Source organism: Ictidomys tridecemlineatus, chromosome 3, assembly GCF_052094955.1.
Source record: "Ictidomys tridecemlineatus isolate mIctTri1 chromosome 3, mIctTri1.hap1, whole genome shotgun sequence".
NCBI lineage: Eukaryota > Metazoa > Chordata > Mammalia > Rodentia > Sciuridae > Ictidomys > Ictidomys tridecemlineatus.
Window position 1 is genome coordinate 48898255 of NC_135479.1, and position 25216 is coordinate 48923470.

At 45.3% G+C, this 25216-nt stretch overlaps 1 protein-coding gene across 3 annotated transcripts in view; it reads left to right on the forward strand.

Moving 5' to 3' along the window:
- Positions 1-25216, forward strand: part of Pitpnm3 (PITPNM family member 3) — a 95333-nt gene that overhangs the window by 23900 nt on the left and 46217 nt on the right. For all 3 annotated transcript variants that reach the window (XM_078042702.1, XM_078042703.1, XM_078042704.1), the window contains one exon: positions 6087-6194. In XM_078042702.1, coding sequence (XP_077898828.1) covers positions 6087-6194 — 108 coding nt within the window. The remainder of the gene's footprint in view (positions 1-6086; positions 6195-25216) is intronic.

A 25216-nucleotide genomic window follows, 5' to 3' on the forward strand; every position in this document is an offset into this window, starting at 1 on the left:
TCCATTGTGTATATATACACCACAATTTCTTTATCCATTCATCTGTTGAAGGGCACCTCGATTGGTTCCATAGTTTAGCTATTATGAATTTAGCAACATTGATGTGGGTGTGTCATTGTCGTATGCTGAGTTTAAGTCCTTTGGGTATAAACCTAAGAGTGGGATAACTGGGTCAAATGATGTTTCCGTTGTAAGTTTTCTGAGGGATCTCCATTCTACTTTCCATAATGGTTACAGCAATTTGCAGTCCCACCAGCAATGTAGGAGTGTAGGTGCATCCTTAACTATAATCTACTAAGGTACAGAGACTACTCCAACTAGAGTTCTAAAATGATCAAAGATCTAGGTATAAACAAAGGCTTTTACCAAGAACTTGACTGTGAAAAGGTAGTCTTAGGGGAAAGTTCCTTGAACTAGCAGGCAGAAGATCTGGGTTCTTGGCCTAGCCCTACCCGGGAGGCTCCTTTTGACCATGGACCAGTTAAGCAGCCATGCATCTGCAAAACAAAAATGCCAGACTTCACCTTGAAGGCTCTTTGCAGCTCTAAATGTTTCACGGGGCACCCAAATGGCCTTGCAAAGCTCTGTCACCATAATGCCCAGGCCCATTCCCTCACTTTGGTTTTCCTCTCCATCATCTAAATAGCAGACATTTCCTCCATGAACATGTATAAGCAAGATGACAGGTCAAGCAATCGGGGAGGGTGGTGGTGGTGGTGGTGGTAGAGCTGGGTTTATCTTCAGGGTACATCTGGTCCTGGATGGCTTGACCAAGAACCAAGCATGGGACTTGCTCCTTCAACAGGGTAGCGACGTTCTCCAGGTTGGGCAACTTCTGACTTTACCACTGTCTTTTATCTCCTCGGTTTTCTTGCTCTCAGTGCTCGGTGCTGGCTGATCCTCCTCTTTGCCATCAAGTAGGAGGCTGGGGCCTGAGGAGCTGGATGCTGGTTGCATAGTCTCACGGCTTTCTGGTTTTCCATAGCAACCAGGAGAGGAAGGTGGTGCAGGGATAAACAATCCCATTTTACAGACAAAGACTCTCACCAAGTTGGTTCTCTTAGAGAATGAGGGCAGAGTCTGGTCTTCTCTGTGTTATGATCACACAGCCCCTTGGAGTGAAAGAAGCACAGTCAGAGGACCCCGTCTCCCATCCCAGCAGTGCCCCTGACAGCCTCCGTCTGACCTCAGTCTGACCTCAGTCGAGCCTTGAGTCTCTGAGTCTGACTCCTCCTCTGGAAAACAGTAGGTGGAGGAAGCTTTGTCTCTTGGGTGGAGAGGAAGGAAGTCACTGTGGGAAGCTGGATGATTATTCCTGAGCCAAGGAGCCATCACGGAAGCCAATCAAAGTATGTCATAGACCCCCTGCCCTCCCCTGCCTTTCCCCCCACCGTGGGAGGGGAGATGGAGACTAGAGCCTGTCCCAAAGGCTTCTGGGGATAACCTGAGTGGCAGCTGCCACTATGTGATGAAGAGAGAGTGGTGGCCATGGCTGTAGGTGTGTGTGGGGGGGTAGTGTTAGGGAGCACAGTGAAGATGGCCAATATTTTTTTTTGTTACTGGAGATTTAACACAGCAGCGCTTTGCCACTGTGTCACATCCCCAGCCTTTTTTTTTTAATATTTATTTTTTTAGGTGTAGATGGACACAACACAATGCCTTTATTTTTATGTGGTGCTGAGGATCGAACCCAGGTCCTGCCAGTGCTAGGCGAGCCACAATTCCAGCCCCCCCCAGTATTTTTTGTTTTCAGACAAGGTCTTACTAAGTTCCTTAGGGCCTCACTAAGTTGCTGAGGCTGGTCTTGAACTTTTGATCTTCCTGTCCCAGCCTCCCAAGTCACTGGGATTATAGGCGTGTGCCACCACACCCAGCAAGGTGAGCAATCGTGTGACCCAGAGGCCTCTGGGCAGACACTTCTAGGTCCTTGGACAGACTGGTATTGTGGGCCTGTTGATAGATGGTATTGGACAGGTCATCTGGAGGAGGTGACCAAGCCCTTGGCTCCATGAGCTAGAGGTGAAGGCTACCTGGCCTAGGATAAGGAGTCTCCCTAAGTCCTATAAATCCTTTAAAACCAAAGCCCCCCAGGCAGGAAGAAAGGCTTTCCCTGCAGCACTGGAGGTGGTGCTGAAAGGGCACATGCAGGCTTCGGCCAGGGTCAGAGTCAGGCTGAGGTCGGAGCCAGAGTTATGGTGATGGTGGGTGATGCTCAGCCTGGAGCTTAGTCTGAGCAGGGGCTAGAGTTCAGGGCCAGGGGGACAGATACCAAAACGATGTCCATGCAATGGTCACCATGAGATAATTAGAATGCAGGGAACAGTCATCAGAAGACAAAAGGCAAAGTCAATAATGAGGACAAGTCATCCAGATGTCCCCTCTGTGGCCTTAGTGGGTCCTGTGGGGAGGCAGCACTGCAAGAGGGAAAGTAGAACAAGGCTCAGAGCTGAGCCATGCAGAACCCTCTGCCTGAACAACTCCGAAAGGAGCCATTCTGGCTGCTGCTTCTATGTGTGCAGGCTCGTGTGTGTGTGTGTGTGCGCGCGCGCGCGCGTGTGTGCGCACATGTGCATGGGCGTATGTGTGTGTGTGTGGGCATGTGTGTGTGTGTGTGTGTGCATGTGTGTGTGTGTGTGTGTGTGTGTGTATTGTTGCCACCATTCAGGGGACAAGCCCATGTTTTCTTTTTTTTTTTTTTAACCTTTATACTATCCAAGGTTTTCTTCTTTCTTTCTTTTTTTGTTTATTTATTTTTATGTGGTGCTGAGGATTGAACCCAGTACCTCACAAGTGCGAGGCAAGCGTTCTGCCACTGAGCCACAACCCCAACCCTTTCTTTCATTTTTAAATACATGGCAATAGTGGAATGCATTACACTCATTATTACCCATATACAGTACAATTTTTCATAACTCTGTATATAAAGTATGTTCACACCAAATTATGCCATTATACATGTACTCTTTTTTTTCCATTTTTTTTATATTTTATTTTTTAGTTGTAGTTGGACCCAATACCTTTATTTTATTTATTTATACGTGGTGCTGAGGATTGAACCCAGGGCCTCACACGTGCTAGGCGAGTGCTCCACCGCTGAGCCACAATCCTAGCCCAGCCCCATTGTTTTCAAAATGAAAATATGAAAGCTGAATGCAGAGTGAGTTCAGGTGAGAGACCCAGATCAGGAGAGGGAGACAGGAAAGAAAGCATATTGGAAGAATGGGGCTTGGAACAGCTGGAGAGACAGAATACAGAAAGGGACAGATACTGAGATGAGGGGAGAAGAGAGAGGTTGCCCAGAGAGGGGGACGCTCTGATGGCTTTGCATTCACCCCTGGGAGAGGACTTAGGGCATTGTAGACAACACGGGGTAGTGTGTGCAGAGACAGACCCGGAGCCGGGTCCTCGCATCTCATCATGTCTGAGTTATCATCATGTCCTTTGCACGACTGGCTTCCTACAGTTTGGAGGTCACGTCTCCCAGGACACACAGTAGGTGCTTGAGAATCCATTCGCTGTAGACTGGATGTCAGAATGAGCAAATGGAGAGTTGCTTTTTGGATAACTGAGGCAGGAGACAGAATTTAAGGTGGGTCACAGGCTGACTACCCTGCTCTGGAGCTGGGACATGATGTCATAGGAAGAGACAAGGGTGTGACTGGAATTAAGAGTGAGTGTTGTGGCCCAACACCACAGGCTGGCAGCAGCGGTGGTGATGTGACGATGGTACCATTTTGTCATCTCACCTCTGTGCTCTTCCAGTGCGCTCACTGCTTTTGTGAACATGTGACCTGCCTCATCTCATCGAATCCTCCCGGCCGACCTATGATGTAGGCACGACTCTGATGTCATTTTGTAGAGGAGGAAACCAAGGCTTAGAATGCTGAAATGACTCGTCCGAGGTCACATAATAGTCAATCTCACACCACAACTGAGTTGTTAACTTTGTTACTATTCTGCTTCCCCAAGAATAATACTGCCTTATATTTATGCACACCATTTTGGCTTGTGCATTTTTTCAAAATGTATTGTGTTTAGCTTGTGAGAGAGAGAGAGAGAGAGAGAGAGAGAGAGAGAGAGAGAGAGAGAGAGAGAGAGAGAGAGAGCTCGCCATTTAAGGGATAAGGTAAACAGAAGTGTCAGAAGGAGGCGAGCAAAATCACAAAGCTCATGGGTAGCAGAGTCTGCCCTGGAGCCTGGTCAGAGCTCTCCCCAAGAGCATATGTTGCTCATGGGTGTAAACCAGTCCCCAGATGGAGCACACCAGACTCAGGACATTCCTGAGTGTACGTATAGTGTTTGGTTGGTGTTGAGCAGCCAATACAGGAGTCTAGGACAGGCTATTAGGAGGACAGTATTTCAGGACTCTTGAAACAGTGTATCTGGGCTTGCTTCCTTCGACAGTGACCTTGGACAGGAATTACTCAACTCCTCTGTGCTTCAGTTTTCTCAAAACAGACAATAATAATTGTTCCTTTTTAGTGTTGCTGACAGAATTGAGTTAATATTTGGAAACACATCAATTACACCATATAGTTAGGATTTCATAAAGATTGGTCAATCAATCAATCAATAAAATAAGGCAGGAGGAGGTGTACCAGCCAGAATTGAGATCTGGATTACGGAATTCTAGAGTGACCAGAATGCTGGACAGCTCCCAGTGCTTCAGCTCTACCATATTGGTTCCATCTGCTGGATACAGTTCTTTGCTGGTGCAATGGGCTTCACCCTTCTATCCTTTCTCACACCTCTTCCCCATTTCTTCCCTTCCTCTCCTTCCCCTCCCCCACTTCCTCTTCCTTCTTCTTCATCTTCTCATGGTACTGATGATTGCACCCAAGGTACTCTACCACTAAGCTATATCCCCAGCCCTTATTTACTTATTTATTTATTGTACCAGAGATTGAACCCAGGGGTGCTTAGCCACTGAGTTATATCCTCAGCCTTTTTATTTTTTTATTTTCAGAAAGGGTCTCAACTCGGTTGCATAGGGCTTCACTAAGTTGCTGAGGCTGGCCTTGACCTTGTGATCCTCCTGCTTCAGTCACCTGAGTCAGTGGGATTACAGGCTTGAACCTCCTCTTCTAGCACCTCTTTATTCTTAACTGTCATGAGTTTGGGGTTTTTCCTCCACACCCTTTGATGTCTGTTCTTTGAAGGCGGGCACCAATCTTGCCACGGGGAAGGCCTATCTCTTTGGAGAGTACCCTTCCCTGTGGGTCTGTTCTTGAGGAAATGACTCTTCAGGACAGAGACTGTACCATTTGTGCATGTGGGAGGGGCTTTTGTTCAGTGTGATTGGGGGATTCAGCCCCACTGCTTCTTCCCAGAATCATCACTAAGCTCGGACGGGGAAAAGATAAGGATAGAAACATGGCTGAGGGGTGAAGTGGGGGAGAATGAAGGCATTAGGAGGTTCACAAAGTTCAGATGGGGGCTAAGGGTTCCATGCAGCTCAAGGCTTGCTTAGAACCAGGAGCTTCCTGCTCTCCTCTCACTCCAGAGCTTCTCCTGTCCATCTCAAACCCTGACCCACTCAAATCCTGCTGGTGAGTTGACAAAATACCACCTGGTTCTCATCTCAGAGCCCATTCTATGCACCGAGATCTTTACACCCATTATCTCATGTAATCCTTGGAGAAAACTCAGTGAGCTGGACATGGCTGGTCCCATTTTACTGATAGGAAAACGGAGGCTCAGAGAAGTCGAATGACATTCCTAAAGAAAAACTGCTGGCAGGTGACAAGCTTTCTGCCTTTCAAGAAATAATACTTTCGGTGCCAGGAGTTGAGGTTTCTCTGGGTTTTCAGCTTTTCTCACAACTGGCTCCTTGTTTACTTTCTTATGCTGTCCCATGTGGAGGTCCAGTAGGGTACAGCAACACACTTTTTGCAATGACACATTCCTGAATGTCCCATTCCTGTCTATAACGACAGACACATTCAATGGTTGAAGACTACTCAATTCATGGATGAAATAATAACCCCCTTAGACATAAGCCCCTGTCCCCCACAACCCTGATCCAGTTAGGGCCACCTATATAGATGGCCATGCTTGCTTATGTCCGTCTCTGCTTCTTTCCACAGAGGAGATGGCCGAGGGGAAAAATGCCATCCTCATTGGAATGAGCCAGTGGAATTCAAATGACCTGGTGGAGCAGATCGAGACCATGGGGAAAATGGACGAGCATCAAGGTGAGACTCTTTCTCACGGTCAGGGAAAGCACACGTGTGTGTTCCAGAGTGGGTCAGGGCTGCTAATTGGGGTGGGGACTCAGGTCTTCTGTGAAGAGTTGTCTTTCTAGGCACCTTTCCTTACAGCATTCCTGAATTCTGTCACCTGTAGAAACTCTCTTGGGGACATCTGTGGGTTTTCTTTCTTTTTTGGTAGGAAAACAACCCCAGGACATTGCAACCAAGCTTCTTTTGTCTGTAGAATCACCACTCAGGAGCATGGGATGGTTAAGGCATGGGCTGGCTCCATGCTCCTGGTACCGTGAGGCCTTCAGGGTTGGAATCTGATGGATAAGGAGGTTGCCATTGGAGGAGCCTCTGAGAGAGGATAGGAGCCCAGGTCTCAGGGGAGAGGGATGGCAATGGAGATTGGGTCTTTCTTTGGCTGAATTGCTAAAGAAGTTTATGGATGGGAATTCATGCAAGAGGATTTTTAGAATGGGAATGTTTGGCCAGGAACTTGATAAGCTTTTAGGCATCCATCTGTCTACCCATTTGTCCATTTTTCATTACTAATAGAATGTTAATGAGCATCTACCTGGGTAAGTGCTTGGTGGGAGGGACCACAGTGATTCCCCGGAAGCCTCTAACTCCTGATGTGGGACATGATGCACATCAGGACATAAGCGTTGGGATTAAGCTGAGGGTTTTGGGCCCAGAAGGAGAGGCAGGATTTTAGGAGGCAGGAGAGCAGATCAAGGAAGGGCTCCTGACAATGAGGTGAGGGGACCAGACTTTGGAAGGCAGATAGAGGATGTAGCTGAGCCTACATATGGGCAAACCAAGGCCCAGAGATCCTCAGCTGAGGGCTGAGGATTTGATTAATACTGCCTTGAAGTGAGAAGCAGAGCCAGGGCGAGGATCCCACTCAGGATGCAGAGTGCTAACCTTTGTATCTGTGACCCTCAGGCCAGGAGGATCACATCCACTCCATACTCCTCATCTTACTTTCTTCTTTCTTAATGTCTTAATCCCTTTAGTGTTGCTAAAACAGAATACCTGATGCTAAGTAACGTATAAAGAAGAGAAATATGTTTGGCTCCACGTTTTAAAACAACATGCTCTCTTGATAACTGATCCACTCTGTGCGTTCACATGAATCCCTTCACAAGGGTAGCCATGACCCAATCACTGCCCAGTTGGCCTTACCTCTTAAAGGTTCTGACCCCTCTCAATGCTGTTACATTGGAGGCCAAACTTCCAGCACACAAACCTTGGGAGACAGACCATATTCAAACCATGGCATTTATTTCCTCTTCTTCCTTTATTGGTCTTGTCAGTGCACAGTCATGGTCTGGGCCAGAGTTACTAAGTGAGCAAGGCATCCGATCAGGAGGTATCTGGCGAGATGGTTCTGGCCTAGCCCAAGAGAATGGCCGGCTTGTCGCTTGCGTCTACCCCTTTTCTCATCCCCCATCCCTGCCTCATTTGTTTGGGGAACCTCTCTGTGTCAAAGTACCCATCCTGAGCCATGGGTGAGCCTGGGATGATTGTCTCAGTTGACAATGAAGAACCTGGGAGAAGCTCTGTCTTGCCTGTGGCCCTCCTGGGCTCCTGATCCCCAGTTCAGAGTATCCCTTCTGGTCTTCATGGCCACGTATTTGCAGATGGGTCCAAGAACTTGAGAAGGGGCATTAAGGGTACCACGGATTCCAGGTTCTGCTCCATGACCATGCTTGGTGGTCACAAAAAGACAGACCCAGATGTATACTCACCAGTCATCTGGCCATCGCCTCCTCACTCCAGCCTCCCTTGTCTGCTGAGAAATTGTGACTCAGACACAGTGTGAGCTCGGGAAGAGGGTGATGGAAGGGCAGAGTGAGCTGGGAGGGCTGGGAAGGGCCAGGGAGAAGGAAGCAGACGGGGAGGTCCATGGGAGAGGCAGTGGTGACTGCAGCTTTGTGGGGTGTGAGAGGTCTGAGTTTGTACCTCAGCCCTGCTACTGTGTGGTTTTGTGGACAAGGAAAGTCCCATCACCTCTCTGAGCCTTGGTTAATTCATCTGCAATACGGGGTACTGAAAAAGTGGTGAAAATTAAATGAGATATTACTTGCAAAAGCACCCAATAACAAGCAATCATCTGTAGGGAGGAGGGGAAGAAGAGTGAGCCATCTCATATGAGTACAGCCCTGGAGAACACTTCATGGTGCTGATTCATGTTTGAACTAGGATGATGCTTGCTTGTGTCCAGAAGCTGATGCTTCATCCTCCCAGTACAGAAGAGGAGGGTGGGGAGGAAGAAGGGGTGAGGAAGAGCCAACTGAGCCGGTTTCCAGCTCCTTCGGAGGCCCGTTCCCCCTGTGGATTCATGATGGGAATTCCCAGAACAATGAAGAACGCACATGGCTTCCTTTCGTGTCAGTGACCATTTATGGACCACCACAGGGGCCCAACCCTGTGCTAGATATCAGGGACGTAAGGACCAGCAGGGTGGCACTGCTGTAGCAGCCTGCAGCAGAGTGATGAGTGACTGAGTAGGCGGAGGAAAGAAGGGCGGGAGAGGGAGGCTCTGGGGGTACTTTGGGGAGAGGAAGTTGGGAGAATACTCGCTGCGATCCAAACTGGGCATATAAACAGAGCTGATGCTCCTGCCTCTTACGAGGTTCCTGCCCTTAAAAACGGAGGTCACCCCAGGGACCACCGCTCACGGTGGGTGCATTGGCCAGTCATTTCCTTCATGGGTGCCTTCATTTTCCCCAAGGATGACTCCACGTCTGACTCCAGCCTAGAACGCTCTCCTGGCCTCTAGACTCTTTTTCGGTAGCACCCTACCCGGAAGACCTCAAGACCCCCGATGCTCTGCAAATTCCAAATGGAGCTGATCTTCTTCTTCTTCTTCTGAAACCTGAATTGTGTTCTGTGCTCCATCGTTTTTTTTCCTTGATCATTTAAGTCATATGTCACACGCGCACTTTCTGACTCTTCTAATGACTCCAGTTCTCCTGCTCCTCCTCCTCCTCCTCCTCCTCCTCTTTCTCTTTTTCTTTCGGTGCTAGGGTTTGAACCCAGGGCCTTGTGCATGCTGGGCAGGTCCTCTACCACTGAGCTACACCCCTAGACCTAATATGCAGTTCTTGAGGGTGCTGATTCGGGAGGGGGGGCGGGCGGTGGACATACATAAGCATGCACGGTGGGTCTCGATTCTTCATTATTATTATTATTTTTTATTATGAACTCATCTTGGTCACTCCCTCTTCTTTTCTGTGGGAGTCTGTGTGTCTTGGATGGTGCAAATATCCTCCTCGAGACTGGTCTTTTGTTTCTTTCTGCTGGACTTGAGTATTTCACTCATTTTGAATATTTTATATGCTAAATTTATAGCCTAGGGTTTCCACTCTCCATGGGTGGTATATATTTAGACCTTACACCCATATGTGGCACAGGCTTAGGGTGTTAATTACTCATGAGTGACTTTTTTCTTTCTCACTCTCTGTGAATGGTTTCTTTGCTGCTGCCCCAAAGGGATTTGTGTGTGTGTGTGTGTGTGTGTGTGTGTGTGTGTGTGTTCCTTTATGGATGGAGCAGCCCTTCAAAGATCCCTACTTTAAAGGGGGATCCACTTTAGCTCCTCATCATCCCCCAGCTGAGGTCAAATTTTGTTCTCAGCCATTAGCCCCAGAGCCTCCATACATTGGATGCACAGATCCCGGGTGTGTCTCAGCTACCTCAGCTTCTGTTTTCCCCTCGGTGCAGTTCCCTCTGATACTTGGTCTTGTGTATTGTACATTATTTTAAGCTTGGTTATATATTGACACTTTGGGGTATCATATTGCCCAGCACATATGTATTTCTGTGGGGAGGAATCCTCCTGCATCAGCTCAGTGCACCTTATTTATTATTGTTGTCATTTGACAATGGTTTACTATTTTTTACTTAACATTTTTTTTGATTGTGGTAAAATAAATACATGTAACAAAATATACCCTTTTAACCACTTGAAGTGTGTACTTCAGTGGCGTTAAGTCACGTTGCTGTATAGCCATCATCCATCACCGTCGACCTGTAGAACTTTGTCATTGTCTCAAACTGAAACTCTGCACTCCTTAAACACTAACCAACCCCCGGTCCCTCGTAACCACTGTTCTACTTTCTGTCTCTCTGAATTTTACTTCTCTGGGTACCTCTATAAATGTGATCATACTGGATTCATCTTTTGGTGTCTGGCTTATTTCACTTAGTTGAATGTTTTCAAGATTCATCCATGTTGTAGCATGTGTCGGTACTTCCTTCCATTGTGTGGCTGAATAATTTTCCATTGGATTTAGCACATTGTGTTTATCCGTTTCTTCTGTCAATGGACATCTGGGTGGTTTTCATTTTTTATCTATTGTGACTAATACTGCTATGAACATTCGTGTACAAATAATCACCTTATTTCTTGACTACATTAGTGTTGGGGAAAAAAATCAAGGAATACAAATAAAAACCAAAAGTTGTCCTTAGCTATTCCTTCAATTTCAAAACCATTCCTTCAAGTTCAGACTTCATTGCAGAATTTATGGATGTGGAAGGCATCACTCTGGAAGTAGATAGGATTAGACATTAATATTGCAGTTTGCTTCAAAAAAATTTAACAGCAGATCTTGGTGAGTCTTTCACTTCTTTTCATAAATGTGTACATACAGATTCGCCTCATTGTTTTTACCTGTGTTAGCATATTCTGTACAGTAGACATGCTATAATTTATTAAGCCATTCTGTAGTGGGAAGACATTGAAATTTTTCATTATTAAAAGAATGTTGTAGGGCTGGGGATATAGCTTAGTTGGTAGAGTGCTTGCCTCTCATGCACAAGGTCCTGGGTTTGATTTCCAGCACCACAACACACACACACACATACACACACACACACACACACAAAAGAGGAAGAAGAAAAAAGAATGCTGTATATGTTAGAAAATAAACATTGAGTTCAATGCGGTGGCACACACCTGTAATCCCTGTGGCTTGGGAGGCTGAGGCAGGAGGATTGTGAATTCAAATTCAGCTTCAGCAATTTAGGGAGGCCCTAAGAAACTCAGTGAGACCCTGTTTCAAAATAAAAACACTAAAAAGGGCTGAGGATGTGGCTTAGTAGTTAAATGCCCCTGAATTCAATCTTCAGTACCATTTCCCTACAATGTTGACAGAATTGATTGACAGTATTAAGCTTTAAATTTTTTTTTCTGATTTATTAGTGAAACTATCTTCTTATATTTTATTTTTACTTGATTTCTAGTAAGATTGAACTTCTTTTCATAAATGTGTTGACCTACATTATTTTCTTGTTTTTTTTTATTTCTTAAATATAATTTTTGCCATATTCTATTGGATTATTTACCCTTTTCGTATTTCTTTTTTTTTTTAAATATTTTTTAGTTGTTGATGGACCTTTTTATTTTATTTATTTGTATGTGGTGCTGAGAATCGAACCCAGTGCCTCACGCATGCTAGGCAAGCATACTACCACTGAGCCACAACCCCAGCACCTCCTTTTCGTATTTCTTTTAGGAAGTCTTCTTAAGTATACTGGATGCAAGTTATTTGTCTGCTATGTATTTGAAATTTTGTCACTCTGCTGAGATTTCTTATTAGCTCTAATAGTTTGTTAGTTGATTCCTTTGGGTTTTACAGTGAGACTGTGATATCACTTAAGAGTCTTAACAGTTGCATCCTTGCCAATATTCATACCACTTACTCATTTTTTAAAAATAATTGCATTGCATAGCCAACTTAGAATTTTGCCTATCATATTTATGTCCATCACCATAAGGGGGAGATCCATTGATTGACAGTATTAAGACCACAATTCACAATGAAATTATAACGCATAAAAGTGCAGCATAAATACATCTACTGGATAGGATTTCCAGATTAACACCTGGTACCAGAAGTGGTGGCAGGCTTTCTTGTTTGATCATATCAGTATTGATGATATAAGGGAACTATCCTAATGTTTCACCAATAAGCATGCCCCTTGCCCTAGTGTTCCAGAAAGATTCCTTCATCAAGTTGAAAAAATTAACTCTCAAAGTTTACATCTTTTCTCCTTTCCCTCATTGTTTGAATCCACCTCCTCTCCATTATTAATGTTTTGTCAAAAGTTTACCCATTTTGATAATCTTCCAAAGAAATAGCTTTATTTTTTAACCAACTCTATATAAACTGTTTTTTTAAAAATTTAATTTATGTAAATTAGTGTTGCTTTTGTTTCAACACTTCTTTCCTTCTACGTTCTTTGGGTTTAAGTTGTTCATAACTTTCCAAATTCTAGAGAAAAGAGTTTTTAGGCTTTTTTTGTTTTCTAATTTACTTATGCATGGGTCCCTGCCAAGGCCTTGGAGGGCCCTAGAAAAATGTTTTTAAATTCTGATACATTTTGCAAAGGTAAGATATTTTGATTATCCTTTTATATAAAGGGGACCCCAAAATTACATAACCTTCAGTTTCCACAAAGCCTGGATTCAGATACTTTGGCCACATGCCACAGGAGTTGGTTAAGTAACCCTCCTTCTCACTGTGGGTCATTTCCAAGCAGTTCAAAATCTCCATTTTTCTCCTCTTGACCTTAAGAGTTATTTAGAAGCATTTACAAGACTCCTGGTGACTTGTATTTTTTTTCCTTGTTAATTTGCAATTTTATCCCTTTGCTATTGGAGAATGTGACCTGTAAGTGCTATTCTTTTAAAGTTCTTTCTTGTCTAAAACTGGTGTGTGTGCAAATGAATGTCTCATGAGTTTTAAAAAAAGTTATCTTGCCTCTATATAGTGGGTTCCAATCTTTCTATCTCTTAGGTCAAACATACCAATCAATATAGTTTTCTTCTTTTTGGTCTTTGATTGACATGATCAACTTTCTTATACATCCTTTTTTTTGTATTTCTAAAAATTTACATATTTAACACACTTAAAAATGAGTATTTTTCTATCAGGGTCTGGACTGAGTCAATATTCTACATTCTATTGCTGAATAAGAAGGGACCTTGTTATTCTTTTTTGTCCCCTGTTCATTTGGCTCCAGGTTTTAAATTCTTATTTCACCTTAATGTTAATATTTATTTTTTTCTTTTGGGGAGTTTCACCCCCCCTCTCATTATGGTGACTGTGATGGTGACTTCTTTCCCCTCTTCTTCTTCCTCCTCCTCCTCCTCCTCCTCATTCTTCTTTTGTCAAATATACTGAGGTATGATTTACTTTTGGTAAAATTCATCCTTTTTAGTGTACAGTTCTCAATGCTGCTTCTGAAATTCCATGCCTTCCTCTTCACTTACTTTTTCTTTTCATTAGAACATCTTCTCATTCTCCAGGGAAGAACTGTGGACAGTAATTTTCCAAGTCTTTGTATTTCTTTTTTTTTTTTTAATATTTGTATTAGTTGTTGATGAATTTTTTTTTTTTAACTTATTTGTATGTGGTGCTGAGAATCGAACCCAGTGCCTCACTCATGCTAGGCAAGCGCTCTACCACTGAGCCACAACCCCAGCCCCCCCAAGTCCTTGTATTTCTAAACATGTCATCATGTGCCTTCTCTCTCTCTCTCTCTCTTTGGTACCAGGGATTGAACTCAGGGGCACTCAACCACTGAGCCACATCCCCAGCCCTTTTTTGTATTTTATTTAGAGACAGGATCTCACTGAGTTGCTTTGTGCCTCACTAGTGGCTGGGGCTGGCTTTGAACTCACAATCCTCCTGCCTCAGCCTCTGAGCTGCTGGGATTATAGGCGTGTGCCACCACACCTGGCTGTGCCTTCTCATTTGAATGCAAGACTGCATCCACAATCATGTTCTCATCTGTCTCTGAAGATGTCCTCCCATGGCCTCCTTGTATAGAGTGTCGTTAGCGAAAAGTTCTAGATAAATCTGATTCTCATTCCTTTGTGGATAATCTGCTTTTTTCCCCCTCTCTTTCCTCTGAAGCCTTAAGCAGCTAAATCTCTGTTCTTCATCTTCTGAGACCACAGTGTTTCTGAGTGAGATTTTTGTGGTTGTTGGTTGTCATGCTCGCACCTGGTCACAATCTTTCATTACTGTGCACTTTTTTTTTTGTTGTTGTTGTTGTTTCTTCTAATATTTCTTTCCTTGTTTTATCATTCACTAGACAGATATTGGAATTTTTTTAACCAGCTGTCGACTTGTCCTAATTCTCATTTCTTGGTCCTAGTTGAGTTCTGGAAGTTTCCTTGGCTCTGAACGACAGCTTGACCATTTCCTCTTCATCATTTTTTTTCCATTCTGCTGCTCAACTCTTGTGGATTATTTTTAACAATCATCTGTTCACTTTCATATGCTCTGGTTGGTTCTTTTGGTTGATAACCCAACGTTGATTCATGGAGCCCAAGGGCTCACTTTATGTTTTCTAAGGTCTTTTTTTGCTTGTTCTATTAAGTTTCTGAGTTCTGGTAGACTAGAGATCAACAGGAGTAAACCACACACTTAAGACTGGATTAGTTAGCCAAGGATCACAAATGGCATTCGAATTGAACAGGAGCTGCCTTGATTCTAATTCTCTAAGGAAGCATATAGCCGTCGTTAACACTGCCCAAGTGAAATGTATCTTGCCCAATTCTTTTATTTTTTAATTTAAAATTTTTTAAAAAAAATTTTGTTATAACTAATTATTCATGACAGCAGAGTACATTTTGATTCATTGTACACAAATGGAGCAAAACTTTTCATTTCTCTGGTTGTGCATGATGTAGAGTTGTGCAGTCATATACGTACCTAGGGTACTGATGTTCATCTCATTATACCCTCTTTCCTGTCCCCCTGTCCCTGCCTGTTCTCTTCCTCCCCTTTGCCCAATCAAAGTTCCTCCATTCTCCTCACATCGCTCCCACATTATGGATCAGCCTCCACTTATCAGAGAGAACATTTGGCCTTTGGTTTTTTAGGATTGGCTTACTTCACTTAGCAAGATATTCTCTAAATCCATCCATTTACCTGCAAATGTCATAATTTTATTCTCTTTTAATGCTGAGTAATATTCCATTGTGTATATATAAGACACAGTTTCTTTATCCATTCATCTGTTGAAGGGCATCTAGGTTGGCTCCACAGTTTAGCTATTGTGAATTGAGCTGCTATGAATATTGATGTTGTTCAATTCTTTTTTTTTAAAAGTTAAGATGCAATTCGTGTATCATAAAGTTTACTCTTTGAAACTGCACAATTCTGAAATTTTAATACAACATTTTGCAAAGTTGTGCGACCATCACTATTTTCTAGTTCTAGAACTTTTTCATTGCCCTCAAAAAAATCTGTGTGCCCATTAGCAGTATTCTCCATTCTCCTCATCCTCCATCCCATAAAATTTCATTAAAATGGAATCAAACAATCATGTGGCCTTTTGTATCTGACTTCTTTCCCTTAGCATGTTTTGGAGATTCACCTACATTATAGCATGAATCAGTACTTCATTTCATTTTTATGGCTGAATATTATTCCAATGTATGGGAATACCACATTTTGTTTATCCATTTGAGTTGTTTCCAGTGAATAATACTACTATAAGTAGTCATATGCCAGTTTTTAAAAAATATTTCCTCAATTCTCTTGGGTATGTGTCTAGGAGTGGAGCTGATGTTTAATAGAGTAGTTTTGTTTAACTTTTTGAAGAACTGCAGATTCTTTCCAAAGAATCACTACATCGCTGTACATTTCCACCTGCAATGGAAAAGTGTTCCAGTTTTTCAGATCTTCACCAATACTTGTTACCATCTATCTTTTTGGTTTTAGTCATCTTGGTGGGTGGAAAGTGACATCTCATTGTGGTTTTAGTTTTCTTTTCCCTAGTGATGAATGGTGTTGAGCATCTTCTCATGCGCTTATTGGTCATTTGCTTATCTTCTCTGGAGAAATGTCTATTTCAAATTATTTGCTCATTATAAAATTGGGTTACTTGTTTTTTTTATCGTTGAGTCATAAGAGTTCTTTATATGCGAACACTAAAATCTTATTAGATATGTTGTTTTCAAATGTTTCCTCCCATATTGAGGATTGACTTTTCATTTTCTTGCTAATGTCTATTGAATCACAACTTTTAAATTTTTGATGAAGTCCAATTTATCTATTTTTTTTCTCTTATTCTCTGTGCTTTTGGTGATGTCTAGGAAACCATTGCCTAATCCAAGATTTATTCCTGCTTTCTTCTAAGAGTTTTATAGTTTTAGTCCTTTTATTTAGGTCTCTGATACACCTTGAGTTTATTTCTGTGCATGATGTGCAGTAGGGGTTTGACTTCATTCTTTTGCATGTGGCTAACCAGCTGTTCCAGGAATATTTGCTGAAAAGACTATTCCTTTCCCCATTGAATTGTTTCGGCACTATGGTCAAAAGCCACTTGATCATACACATGTGGGTTTATTTCTGACTCTCAATTCTATTCCACACATACATATGTGCCAATATGCCACAGAGTCTTGATTCCTGTACACTTGCAGTGAGTTTGAAATCAGGAAGTAGGAGTTCATCAACTTTGTTTTTTCATAAGACTGTTTTAACTATTCTTCGTTCTTTGTATTTCCATATGGATTTTAGGACCAGTTTGTCAATTTCTGTGAAAAAAGCCAGCTGGAATTTTGATAGGGATTGTGTTGAATCTGTAGATCAATTTGGAAAGTATTGCCATTGTAATCTCAGTTCTAATCTACAAACAGAACTGTTTTCACCCTTATTTAGGTCTTCTTTAATTTTTTCAAAGATGTTTTATAGTTTTCAATGCATGAGTCTTGCACTTGTTTTATTAAATTTATTTCTAAACATTTTATTCTTATTTTTGTGTGGTGCCTGGGATCGAATCCAGTGCCTTATGTGTGCTAAGCAAGCACTCTACCACTGAGCCACAACCCCAGACCAATCTAAATATTTATTCTTTTTGACTCCATTATAACTGGATTTTTTAAAAAAAATATTACTTTATGTATGTATGTGACTGTATGACCAATGTGATTCTATAATATGTGCACTCAGAAAAATGAGAAATTGTATCCCATCTATGTATGATATATTGAAGTATATAAGTGCATTCTACTGTCATGTATAACTAATTAAAACAAATAAAAAATTAAAAAAAATTTCCTTTTCAAATTGTTCATTGCAACTTTGTGGCAATACAATTGATCTTTGTATATTGACTTTGTATCCTGTAACCTTATGGAACTAAATGTCAGTTTTTTATTGTTATGGTGGAGGTGGAGTGATTCCTTAGGGCTTTCTATACAAAAGGTCATGTCATCTCCAAATTGAGGTAGTTTTACTTCTTCCTTTCTAATCTGGATATCTTATTTCCTTTTGTTGTCAAATTTCCCTGACAAGTTCCTCTAGTAGAATAATGAATGGAACTAGTGACAGCAAACACTTTGTCTTGTTCCCGATCTTAAGGGGAATATTTTCAATCCTTCACCAGTAAATATAATGTTAACCATGGATTTTTTTTTGTAGATGCTCATCTGGTTGAGCAATTTCTCTCCCTATTCCTAGTTTGTTGATTTTTTTTTAACTATGAAAGATGTTGAGTTCAAATAATTTTTCTGCATTACCTATTGAGATTCTCCTGTGGTTTTTGTGTTTATTCTATCAATAAGGTGTATTATGTTGTTTTTTCTATGTTGAATAACCTTGCATTCCTGGGATAAATTCCATTTGGTCCTTAGCAGGGCTTACCATCTTGCTAACATCTTATGGTCATGGTTTATGTTTTTTTTGGGGGGGAGGGTGGGTACCAGGGATTGAACTCAGGGACACTCAACCACTGAGCCACATCTCCAGCCTCATTCTGTATTTTATTTAGAGATAGGATCTCACTGAGTTGCTCAGTGCCTCACCATTGCTGAGGCTGGCTTTGAATTCAGGATCCTTCTACTTCAGCCTCCTGAGCTGCTGGGATTACAGGCAGGCGCCATAGCACCTGGCACAGTTTATATTTCTTCCAGAATAATTCATACTAATAGTCTATGAGCTGTCACCCATACTTGCAATCCAGTCTTCTTTTTCCTGACATAAACTTAGTGTGAGCATGGCCACATTCTCATTGACAGGAAGGAAGCAATCACTCCCTATGCACCCCTAATCAATTTCTCTACTTTCAGCTTTCCAGAGAGCTATGTTTTTGTATCACTCACCCCCAATTCTTGCTTTTAGATATGTGGTTTTCAAACAATGGTTCCTGGACCAATAGCATTAGCATCACTTGGGAACTTGTTAGAAATGGGAGTGAGGGTGCCCCACCCAGAATGAATTAGCCAAATTCTGGGAGTAGGGCTCAGAATCTGTTTTCACTAGACCTCTAAGTGATTCTGAAGCACGTTAAAATTTAAGAATGATTACGGATTGTGCTACTAAGTTGGCTCAAGGAAACCCCAGGCCCATTTCTCTGTATTCTCTTCCCTCCCATCTTTGAGTTTAATATCTTTCTTCAGCAGTATTGGCTTTCCTTTAATATTTAGCAATATTTGGATTTGCACTCCACTTCGTATTTGCAGTTCCCTGTTAGCTTAACTCTCAGGGATGTGATCTGTCTGTTTACTGCAGCCTGCTGTCATCTAATTATTAGGGTGGGTAGGAAATGCTGCGGGGTGCACTGAACCAGTAACTTCTGATTTGTTCCTTTTGGGTATTTTCAGCCTCCCAGGGTGTCCTATGCCTCAAACATCCATCTTCTTTCACACTTGGGGACAGATGCTTTTGCTTGGCACAATCAGGGGTCAGGAAAGGACCAAAGTACTGGCTCTTCTACTGTGAACACCTAGATAATTGCAAAACTTCCATTGCTCCTGGGTATTCCTGTACATGAGCCTGCTGTGCCCTCTGAGCTGCCTCTGCCTTGGCCACAGACCTTTCTTTGCAGGACTGAATCTATGGCTTCCTCTCTTCTGGGCTGTTTTATGGGCATTTGACCTTTGCAGTCACACAAGACTGCACGCTTAGAAGGCTCCGTGATTGATTTTATACTCTGGCCATCGCCATCTTGCAATTCTTAATACTTTTGAATAAGGGCCACCACGGTTCCATTTTGGGGACCTGAAAATGACATGTAGCCAATCCTGTCTTTTTCCATCAGATCCCTCTGTTTTCTGCCTTTTGGGGATGTTACACAATTTTGGTCAGCAAAGGACATCCCTTCTTACTTTACATTGCTACTCAACATTAAGTCATAGGAAAGTCATTAAGGCCATTTCTAGGAATTTGGAGCAGCAGAAGAAGTCTGGGTCATGTGGTCAGTTTACCCTCTTTATGCAATCCAGCTGTGATGTTTCTAAGATATAAGTTCAGTAATATCATTTGGCTATGAGATTGACAATGAGGTGTTTGCTGTCTGAAGAATGAAGTATCAATTCCCCAGCCTGGTAAGGAAGGCTCTCCACAATTTTCTCCCAGGCTTTCTTCTGACCATCAGGATTTTTCAGGGTTAGAAACTTCCCTTTCACTGCCAGCATCAGACAGCTTTGGAGTAGCTACCATGAGGAACGTTATAAAGGGTCTGTCAAATCCTTGCTAAATCATATGATGTCAAAGTGACCCTCTGACTCTGACACTTACATCTTTTGGGCCATTCTTCCTTCCTCCTCCAATCACTGCATGTTCTAGTCAAATGGCCAGGGGGCTGCTTGCTGACCCTCCAGCCCACTCAGAGTTTTTTGGTTTCCTACCTTTGCCCCAGTCCTCCCTCTCACCAGCACTGCCCAATGGTTCCTTCACTTGCAGCACCAACCTGGCTGCTTCCAGTTGTGCCTTTGGGGGTGTGTGGTTTCCCTCCCTTCCTGGCCCCAAGGCAGTCTGGGGTTCATCATGCATCCGTGCATCCTCTCTCTTACTTAAGCATGGCTCTGTGCCAGGTCCTGTGCCGGTCAGTGCTGGGGACGTGTGGATGACTCCGTAGTGGTCTCAGAACTGAGCTGCTCCTGTACAGACTGCTCATCCTCAGGCCCACTCAGGGCAGTTACAGTTCAGTGAGCTAATGGCTCTACCACAGGTGGGAACCGGAAGTGGAGCCGGGGCTGAGCCTTTTCAGAGCTGAGCGCCTCCGACAGATGAGAGTGCAGCAGGCAGAGGGAACGGCAGGTGCCAAGATGGGAAAGGGGGTGTGGGAGCAGGGAGACTTGGGGACCCACATGGAGCTCTTCTTGACTGAGGTTTGGGTGTGCGGTGTTGGGGAGCGGGTGGTGAAAAGGGATGGGAAGGTCTCAGAGAAGAGGCCAGGTGGGAAACTGGAATGCCAGGCTCCTTAGATTGGTTTCAGCAGGGGAACGATGAGCCACTTTCTAGAAAGATATTTCCAGAAGCCACTGTGAAAGATAAAAAGAGGGGCCAGGAATGAATGTAGTTGCTGCAGATTAGGTGAAAGGTAATGAGCTCGAATCTTCATCTGTAGCCCAGACTCTGGGGACACCCCCAAGCAAGAGGAGGGTACTTCCTTCCCAGCCCTGCTGCATAAGCTGAATCACCACTGGGCCAGATTCTGGCCAGAGCTCCCAAGGGCCAGCAAGGGGCAAGCCCAGGGCAAAAGTCATGCTTCTCTTGCTCCTGGGGCTGTTCCAGTGTGACTTCCCAGACACGCCCAAGCCGACCAGGAGGAGAATTCCCTGTTCCTCTTGTCCATAGCCCAGTCTGTTGTAATGGCTGCCCAGCAAACCTCACAACCCGCCCTTTGGATGCAAGGAGCAAGGTCTTCTCTTGTTTCAGGTGTTGGTGGAAAGCCATCCTGTTCGTGGTACCTCCTTTGGCTCTGAGGAGCTCAGGATGAGGGGAGCTGGGAAGAGGAAATACAAAATCACTCAGGAGGGGCTTGAATGTGTCTTCTTTGGCAGATGATGTAGCTCAGACTCCCAGGGCTGTGTGACCCTTAGCACAGGCAGAATTTGTAGGACCACAACCTGGGGCTGGCAGCGAAGGCATTACTGTCCCTGTCCCCTGCCCTGTCTGTGCAGCTGTCCTGTTTGCAGGAACTGCTGGCAGCTCCTGCTCTTGAAGCAAGCTCCAGCTGAGGCGAGGCTGCCGGGCCCAGGGGCCCTGGAAAGCTCTAGGCCAAGTGGGGTCTCATTTAGGCGATGGCGGAGCCAGCTGCACATTTGGTTAATCGCCCTCGTCCTGGGAGCCTGCTAATCAGGAAGCTGGGGGGTGTCCACCAATCCCTTCTCTTGCTGGTAGCAGCTTTGAGGGAAGATGGAACCGGCCTGAACTGAGCAAAAAGACCAGCTTCCTGCTATGTGGGCCCCACACTTATGTTGCCAAATAGCTCATTCTTGCCCGCCTTGGTGGTGGCCTCATTAGCTTCCAGACCCCTTGGATGCCTGGCTCAGGTTTCCCTGTAGGGGACACTGAGCCTGGGGGCAACTCTGGTCACTCCCCAAGCCTCTGGACGCTTGCTTCTCCTCTGCCATTCCTTACAAACAGCCCCCTTTCTACTCCCTTCCCTCCCTCCTCTCCGTCCTGACTGTGGCCGCCTTCTTTGTCTTGATGGATCACCCTTGGCTCTGAGACCCTTCCCAGAAAGCCCCTGCCCAGAAACACCCAGACGAGCAGGTGAGCTGGAGGGAAGAGTGCTGGCCAGTCTTGGGGGTCAGAGGGACCAGATCTGAACATTAGGGAAGTGATTTCTGTCCCTCCAAATCTCAGTTTCCTTATTTGTTTAGGGGGCCTCCGTCTTCATGATGCCACAAGTGGGGAGGCCCTGGGTGGAGCCTGTGGCCCCTGAGTGCCCAGGTACAGCTTTCAAGGATTCGACAACTCTGGCTATGCTCCTGGCCGGCTGGGAGGAGTCCCAGAGCTGAGCTCTGACCTCTTCTCCTAATTCTCTTCCCTCTGCCCATGAAAAGGTCCCCCACCTCCTGACTCCTCCCCCAGCTCTGCACTCCTGCTTCCCTGGCTCTCAGGCCCTGGCCCTACCCCCCCCACCAGGTCTCCTTGCCCTTGGAGATCCTGCTCTGCTCAAAGTCATGTTTGCTTTCTGGTAATGAAAAGTGAGAATGGGATCAGAGGCTCATAAACTGTCGAGGCGTGGAGCTGCTACAGGCCTGGAGTGAGAACATTGGAGGCGATGAGTCAGACCTGGCCCATCCCTCAGCGGACTCTCCTTCCTCCTCCAAGGTCTGCCCCCTAGTAGGTGCTCAGGAGACACCAGAGATGTCTGTGTTGTAATCAGGGTTTGTGATCTGTGTCCTAATTTTTTTGAGGGGGCAGTACCAGGGTTGGAACTCAGGGGCACTGACCACTGAGCCACCTCCCCAGCCCTATTTTGTATTTTATTTAGAGACAGGGTCTCACTGAGTTGCTTAGTGCCTCACTTTTTGCTGAAGCTGGCTTTGAACTCACGATCCTCCTGCCTCAGCCTCCCCGAGCCTCTAGGATTACAGGTGTGTGTCACCGAGCCCAGCATGATCTGTGTTCTACAGGGCCCTGGATCTGGGCTTTACTGTTCTAAATTCTGAATCGTTTTACCTCCAAGCTTTTGTTTTGTAAGTGAAGCCCTATGCTGTGTGTGCCGGGGGCTTCACGTTTGGCTCATGTATGGTCCCACCTTGCGCTGCCTCACGGTCCCTGGATGGTGCTTGGCCTCCTGCTCTCCTTCCCTTGGGCTCCTCAGCCCTACACCTTCCCTCTCCTGGTCCCTGCCTGTAGACAGACAGCTGCTGCCCTCCCTCCATGTAGGAGCCTGAGGGCAGACAGGTTGGGATCAGGTGTTCCTACCCCTCTGTGTCTGGGGTGGGGAAGCCGTCCCTGCCTGGCTATATTCCAAAGGTGACTCAGAAGGAGCAAGTCTCCCCCCCAGCCCTGTCTAGGAACCTGGTGCCTTTTGGTGTGGGGACTGCAGTGCGCTTGTCTAGCCTGGATCAGGGCGGCGGGCCCCAGGAAAGCCGAGGTGCATGCCTCACCTTTCTGGCTCTTGGTCATTGCACCAGCATGGGCCCAGTGGCTGGCAGCAGGGACACCTGGGAGCTGGTGTGCCACATCAGGGAGTGTGGACCCAGGGCTGCGAGGGTCAACCCTGAGCTCATGGGTCACCCTGTGCATGAAGGAGGATGATACTAAGTAGTGAATCAAAGCTTCATGACCCATCAAGAGGGTCATTCAGAAAAAGAAAAAAAAAATTATCTTTTAGCATTTTGAGCAGCACGTTTTTCTTGCTTTTTGAACAGCACCATTTCTTTTCCTTTCTCACGGAGCCCTGCTGATTATGCAGCTAGTTTGGGTGCAGGAGATAAAGCAGGAGATTTGGAAGTTTGTAAGTTCCTCCGCCTCTCCAAGATTCAGTTTTCTTATTGGTAAACGGGCTTCCTGCCCAGGGCCACCCTGTCCCACTCTCTGCTTTCCATGGTCTTGGCCTGTCGTGGACATGGTCTTGCTGGCCTCTTGGAACGCCTTCCCCTTCCCTCTCCCGGTGGAAGCTGCGATCGCACTCTGCCACCTGCTTCCCTGGGTCCGACGGGGTCTCTTCCTCCTCCTTCCATGTTCCTCATGCTTCTTTGCAGTTAGGGCTGTGCACCTCCGTTCTTTCCCTCTTCTCACCTTGACCTCCTCGTTTCTGCATCTCCCAAGGCCCCAAGTGCCACTCTTGGCAGATAGAAGGTATTTTGGGGGCATGTGACCTCATTTCTGTTAGGTGGTGGTGGCAGAAGGTGACTTTCCCTAGAGGCACCTAAAGGACCATGGGCCTCGGGCGATGTTCAGACATGACGCTGGTCATTGGTCCTTGACAAGTGCATTTGACACTGGATCTTTCTTTGTTCCCATCCACATCTGGGCTGCTGTAGCTCCTGGGAAGGGTTCTGCAGCCACCTTGCCATGCTGGGTGGGGGCCATGCCATGAGGCCCAGGCCACTGTTCTCCAACCGGGCCCCTGTTAGTCTCAGGCTATCATGCCCTCTGGGCCTGGGGAGCATCATGAACTGGAGCAAGTCTTGACATTGGTCATTTCCATCTGGCTTCACTTGGTGATGTGAAAACAAAAGACACAAGGTCTCGAATCAGTCATTAAAAGCAAATAAGAAAATAAAACAATAAGAAGAGCAATCTTCATTTATTGAATGGCTGTCATTACCTGCCTGTGTTCTGAGGACTTTGTAATCATTTACTCTGCACAATAATCCTCTGAGGTAGGGACCCATACAATCTCCATTTCCTCCATGGGAAGAATGAGACACAGAGATTGCACAACTGCCCAAAGGTGCATGTCCATGAAAGAACTGGTATTGGAATCCAGGTGTCTGACCATCACACAGAACACCCCAAGGGCTTTCAGAGCTTTTAGAGAATACTGGATCCTGCAGTGTCTTGTAGGAATGAGGCCCAGAGAGGGAAAGGGACATATTTCAGGTCACACAGCAGGGTCAGTGAGAGTCTGGAACAGAATCTCAGCTTCCAAACTCCAGCTATGTGTTCTTCTCACTCTTTATTCTTGCCTACCTTTGAGAGAGCTCAGCAGCCCTGGTTCCAAGCTGGAGGGAGACAGACAAGGATCTGAGTGATATAAACCGGGAAGGCAGCTGTGGCAGGCAGACAGCTATGGAAGTGGGGTGGCGGCCTCTGGGTTCTGTTGGCGGCCTCTGGGTTGGCTGCAAGAGGGGACGCAGGCATGTTCAGGGCAGGAGCTGTCCATCAGGCCCTGGCTGGCTGGCTGGGGAGATGGAGGTCTTTCATGGATGGAGCTGCCTTAGAGCCCTAAGGGGAGGAAACAAGGCAGCTTGGAGTGGGGTAGGGTCCTGGACCCCAGGAGAGGCCTGAGGGTGGCTTTCCTCTGAGCCCAGGAACCCCTTCTCAATGAAGCAGGGCCTGGGGGGAAGCTGCAGACACATTTTCTGGGGGAAGCTCGGACTCGCTCAGGAAGCAGGGTCATGGTGACATGGTGAGTAGGAGGGACCCGGGAAGCTTCCACAGAAGCCCAGGAGACAGTGGGATGTTGAGATCAAGAACTTAGGAGAGAGCTCTGGACTGGAGACGTTTGGCAGTTGCCTGAACATGGCATGCAGCACTGACCCTCAGGAGAGACTGGGGGGTGGGCAGAAGGCAGCA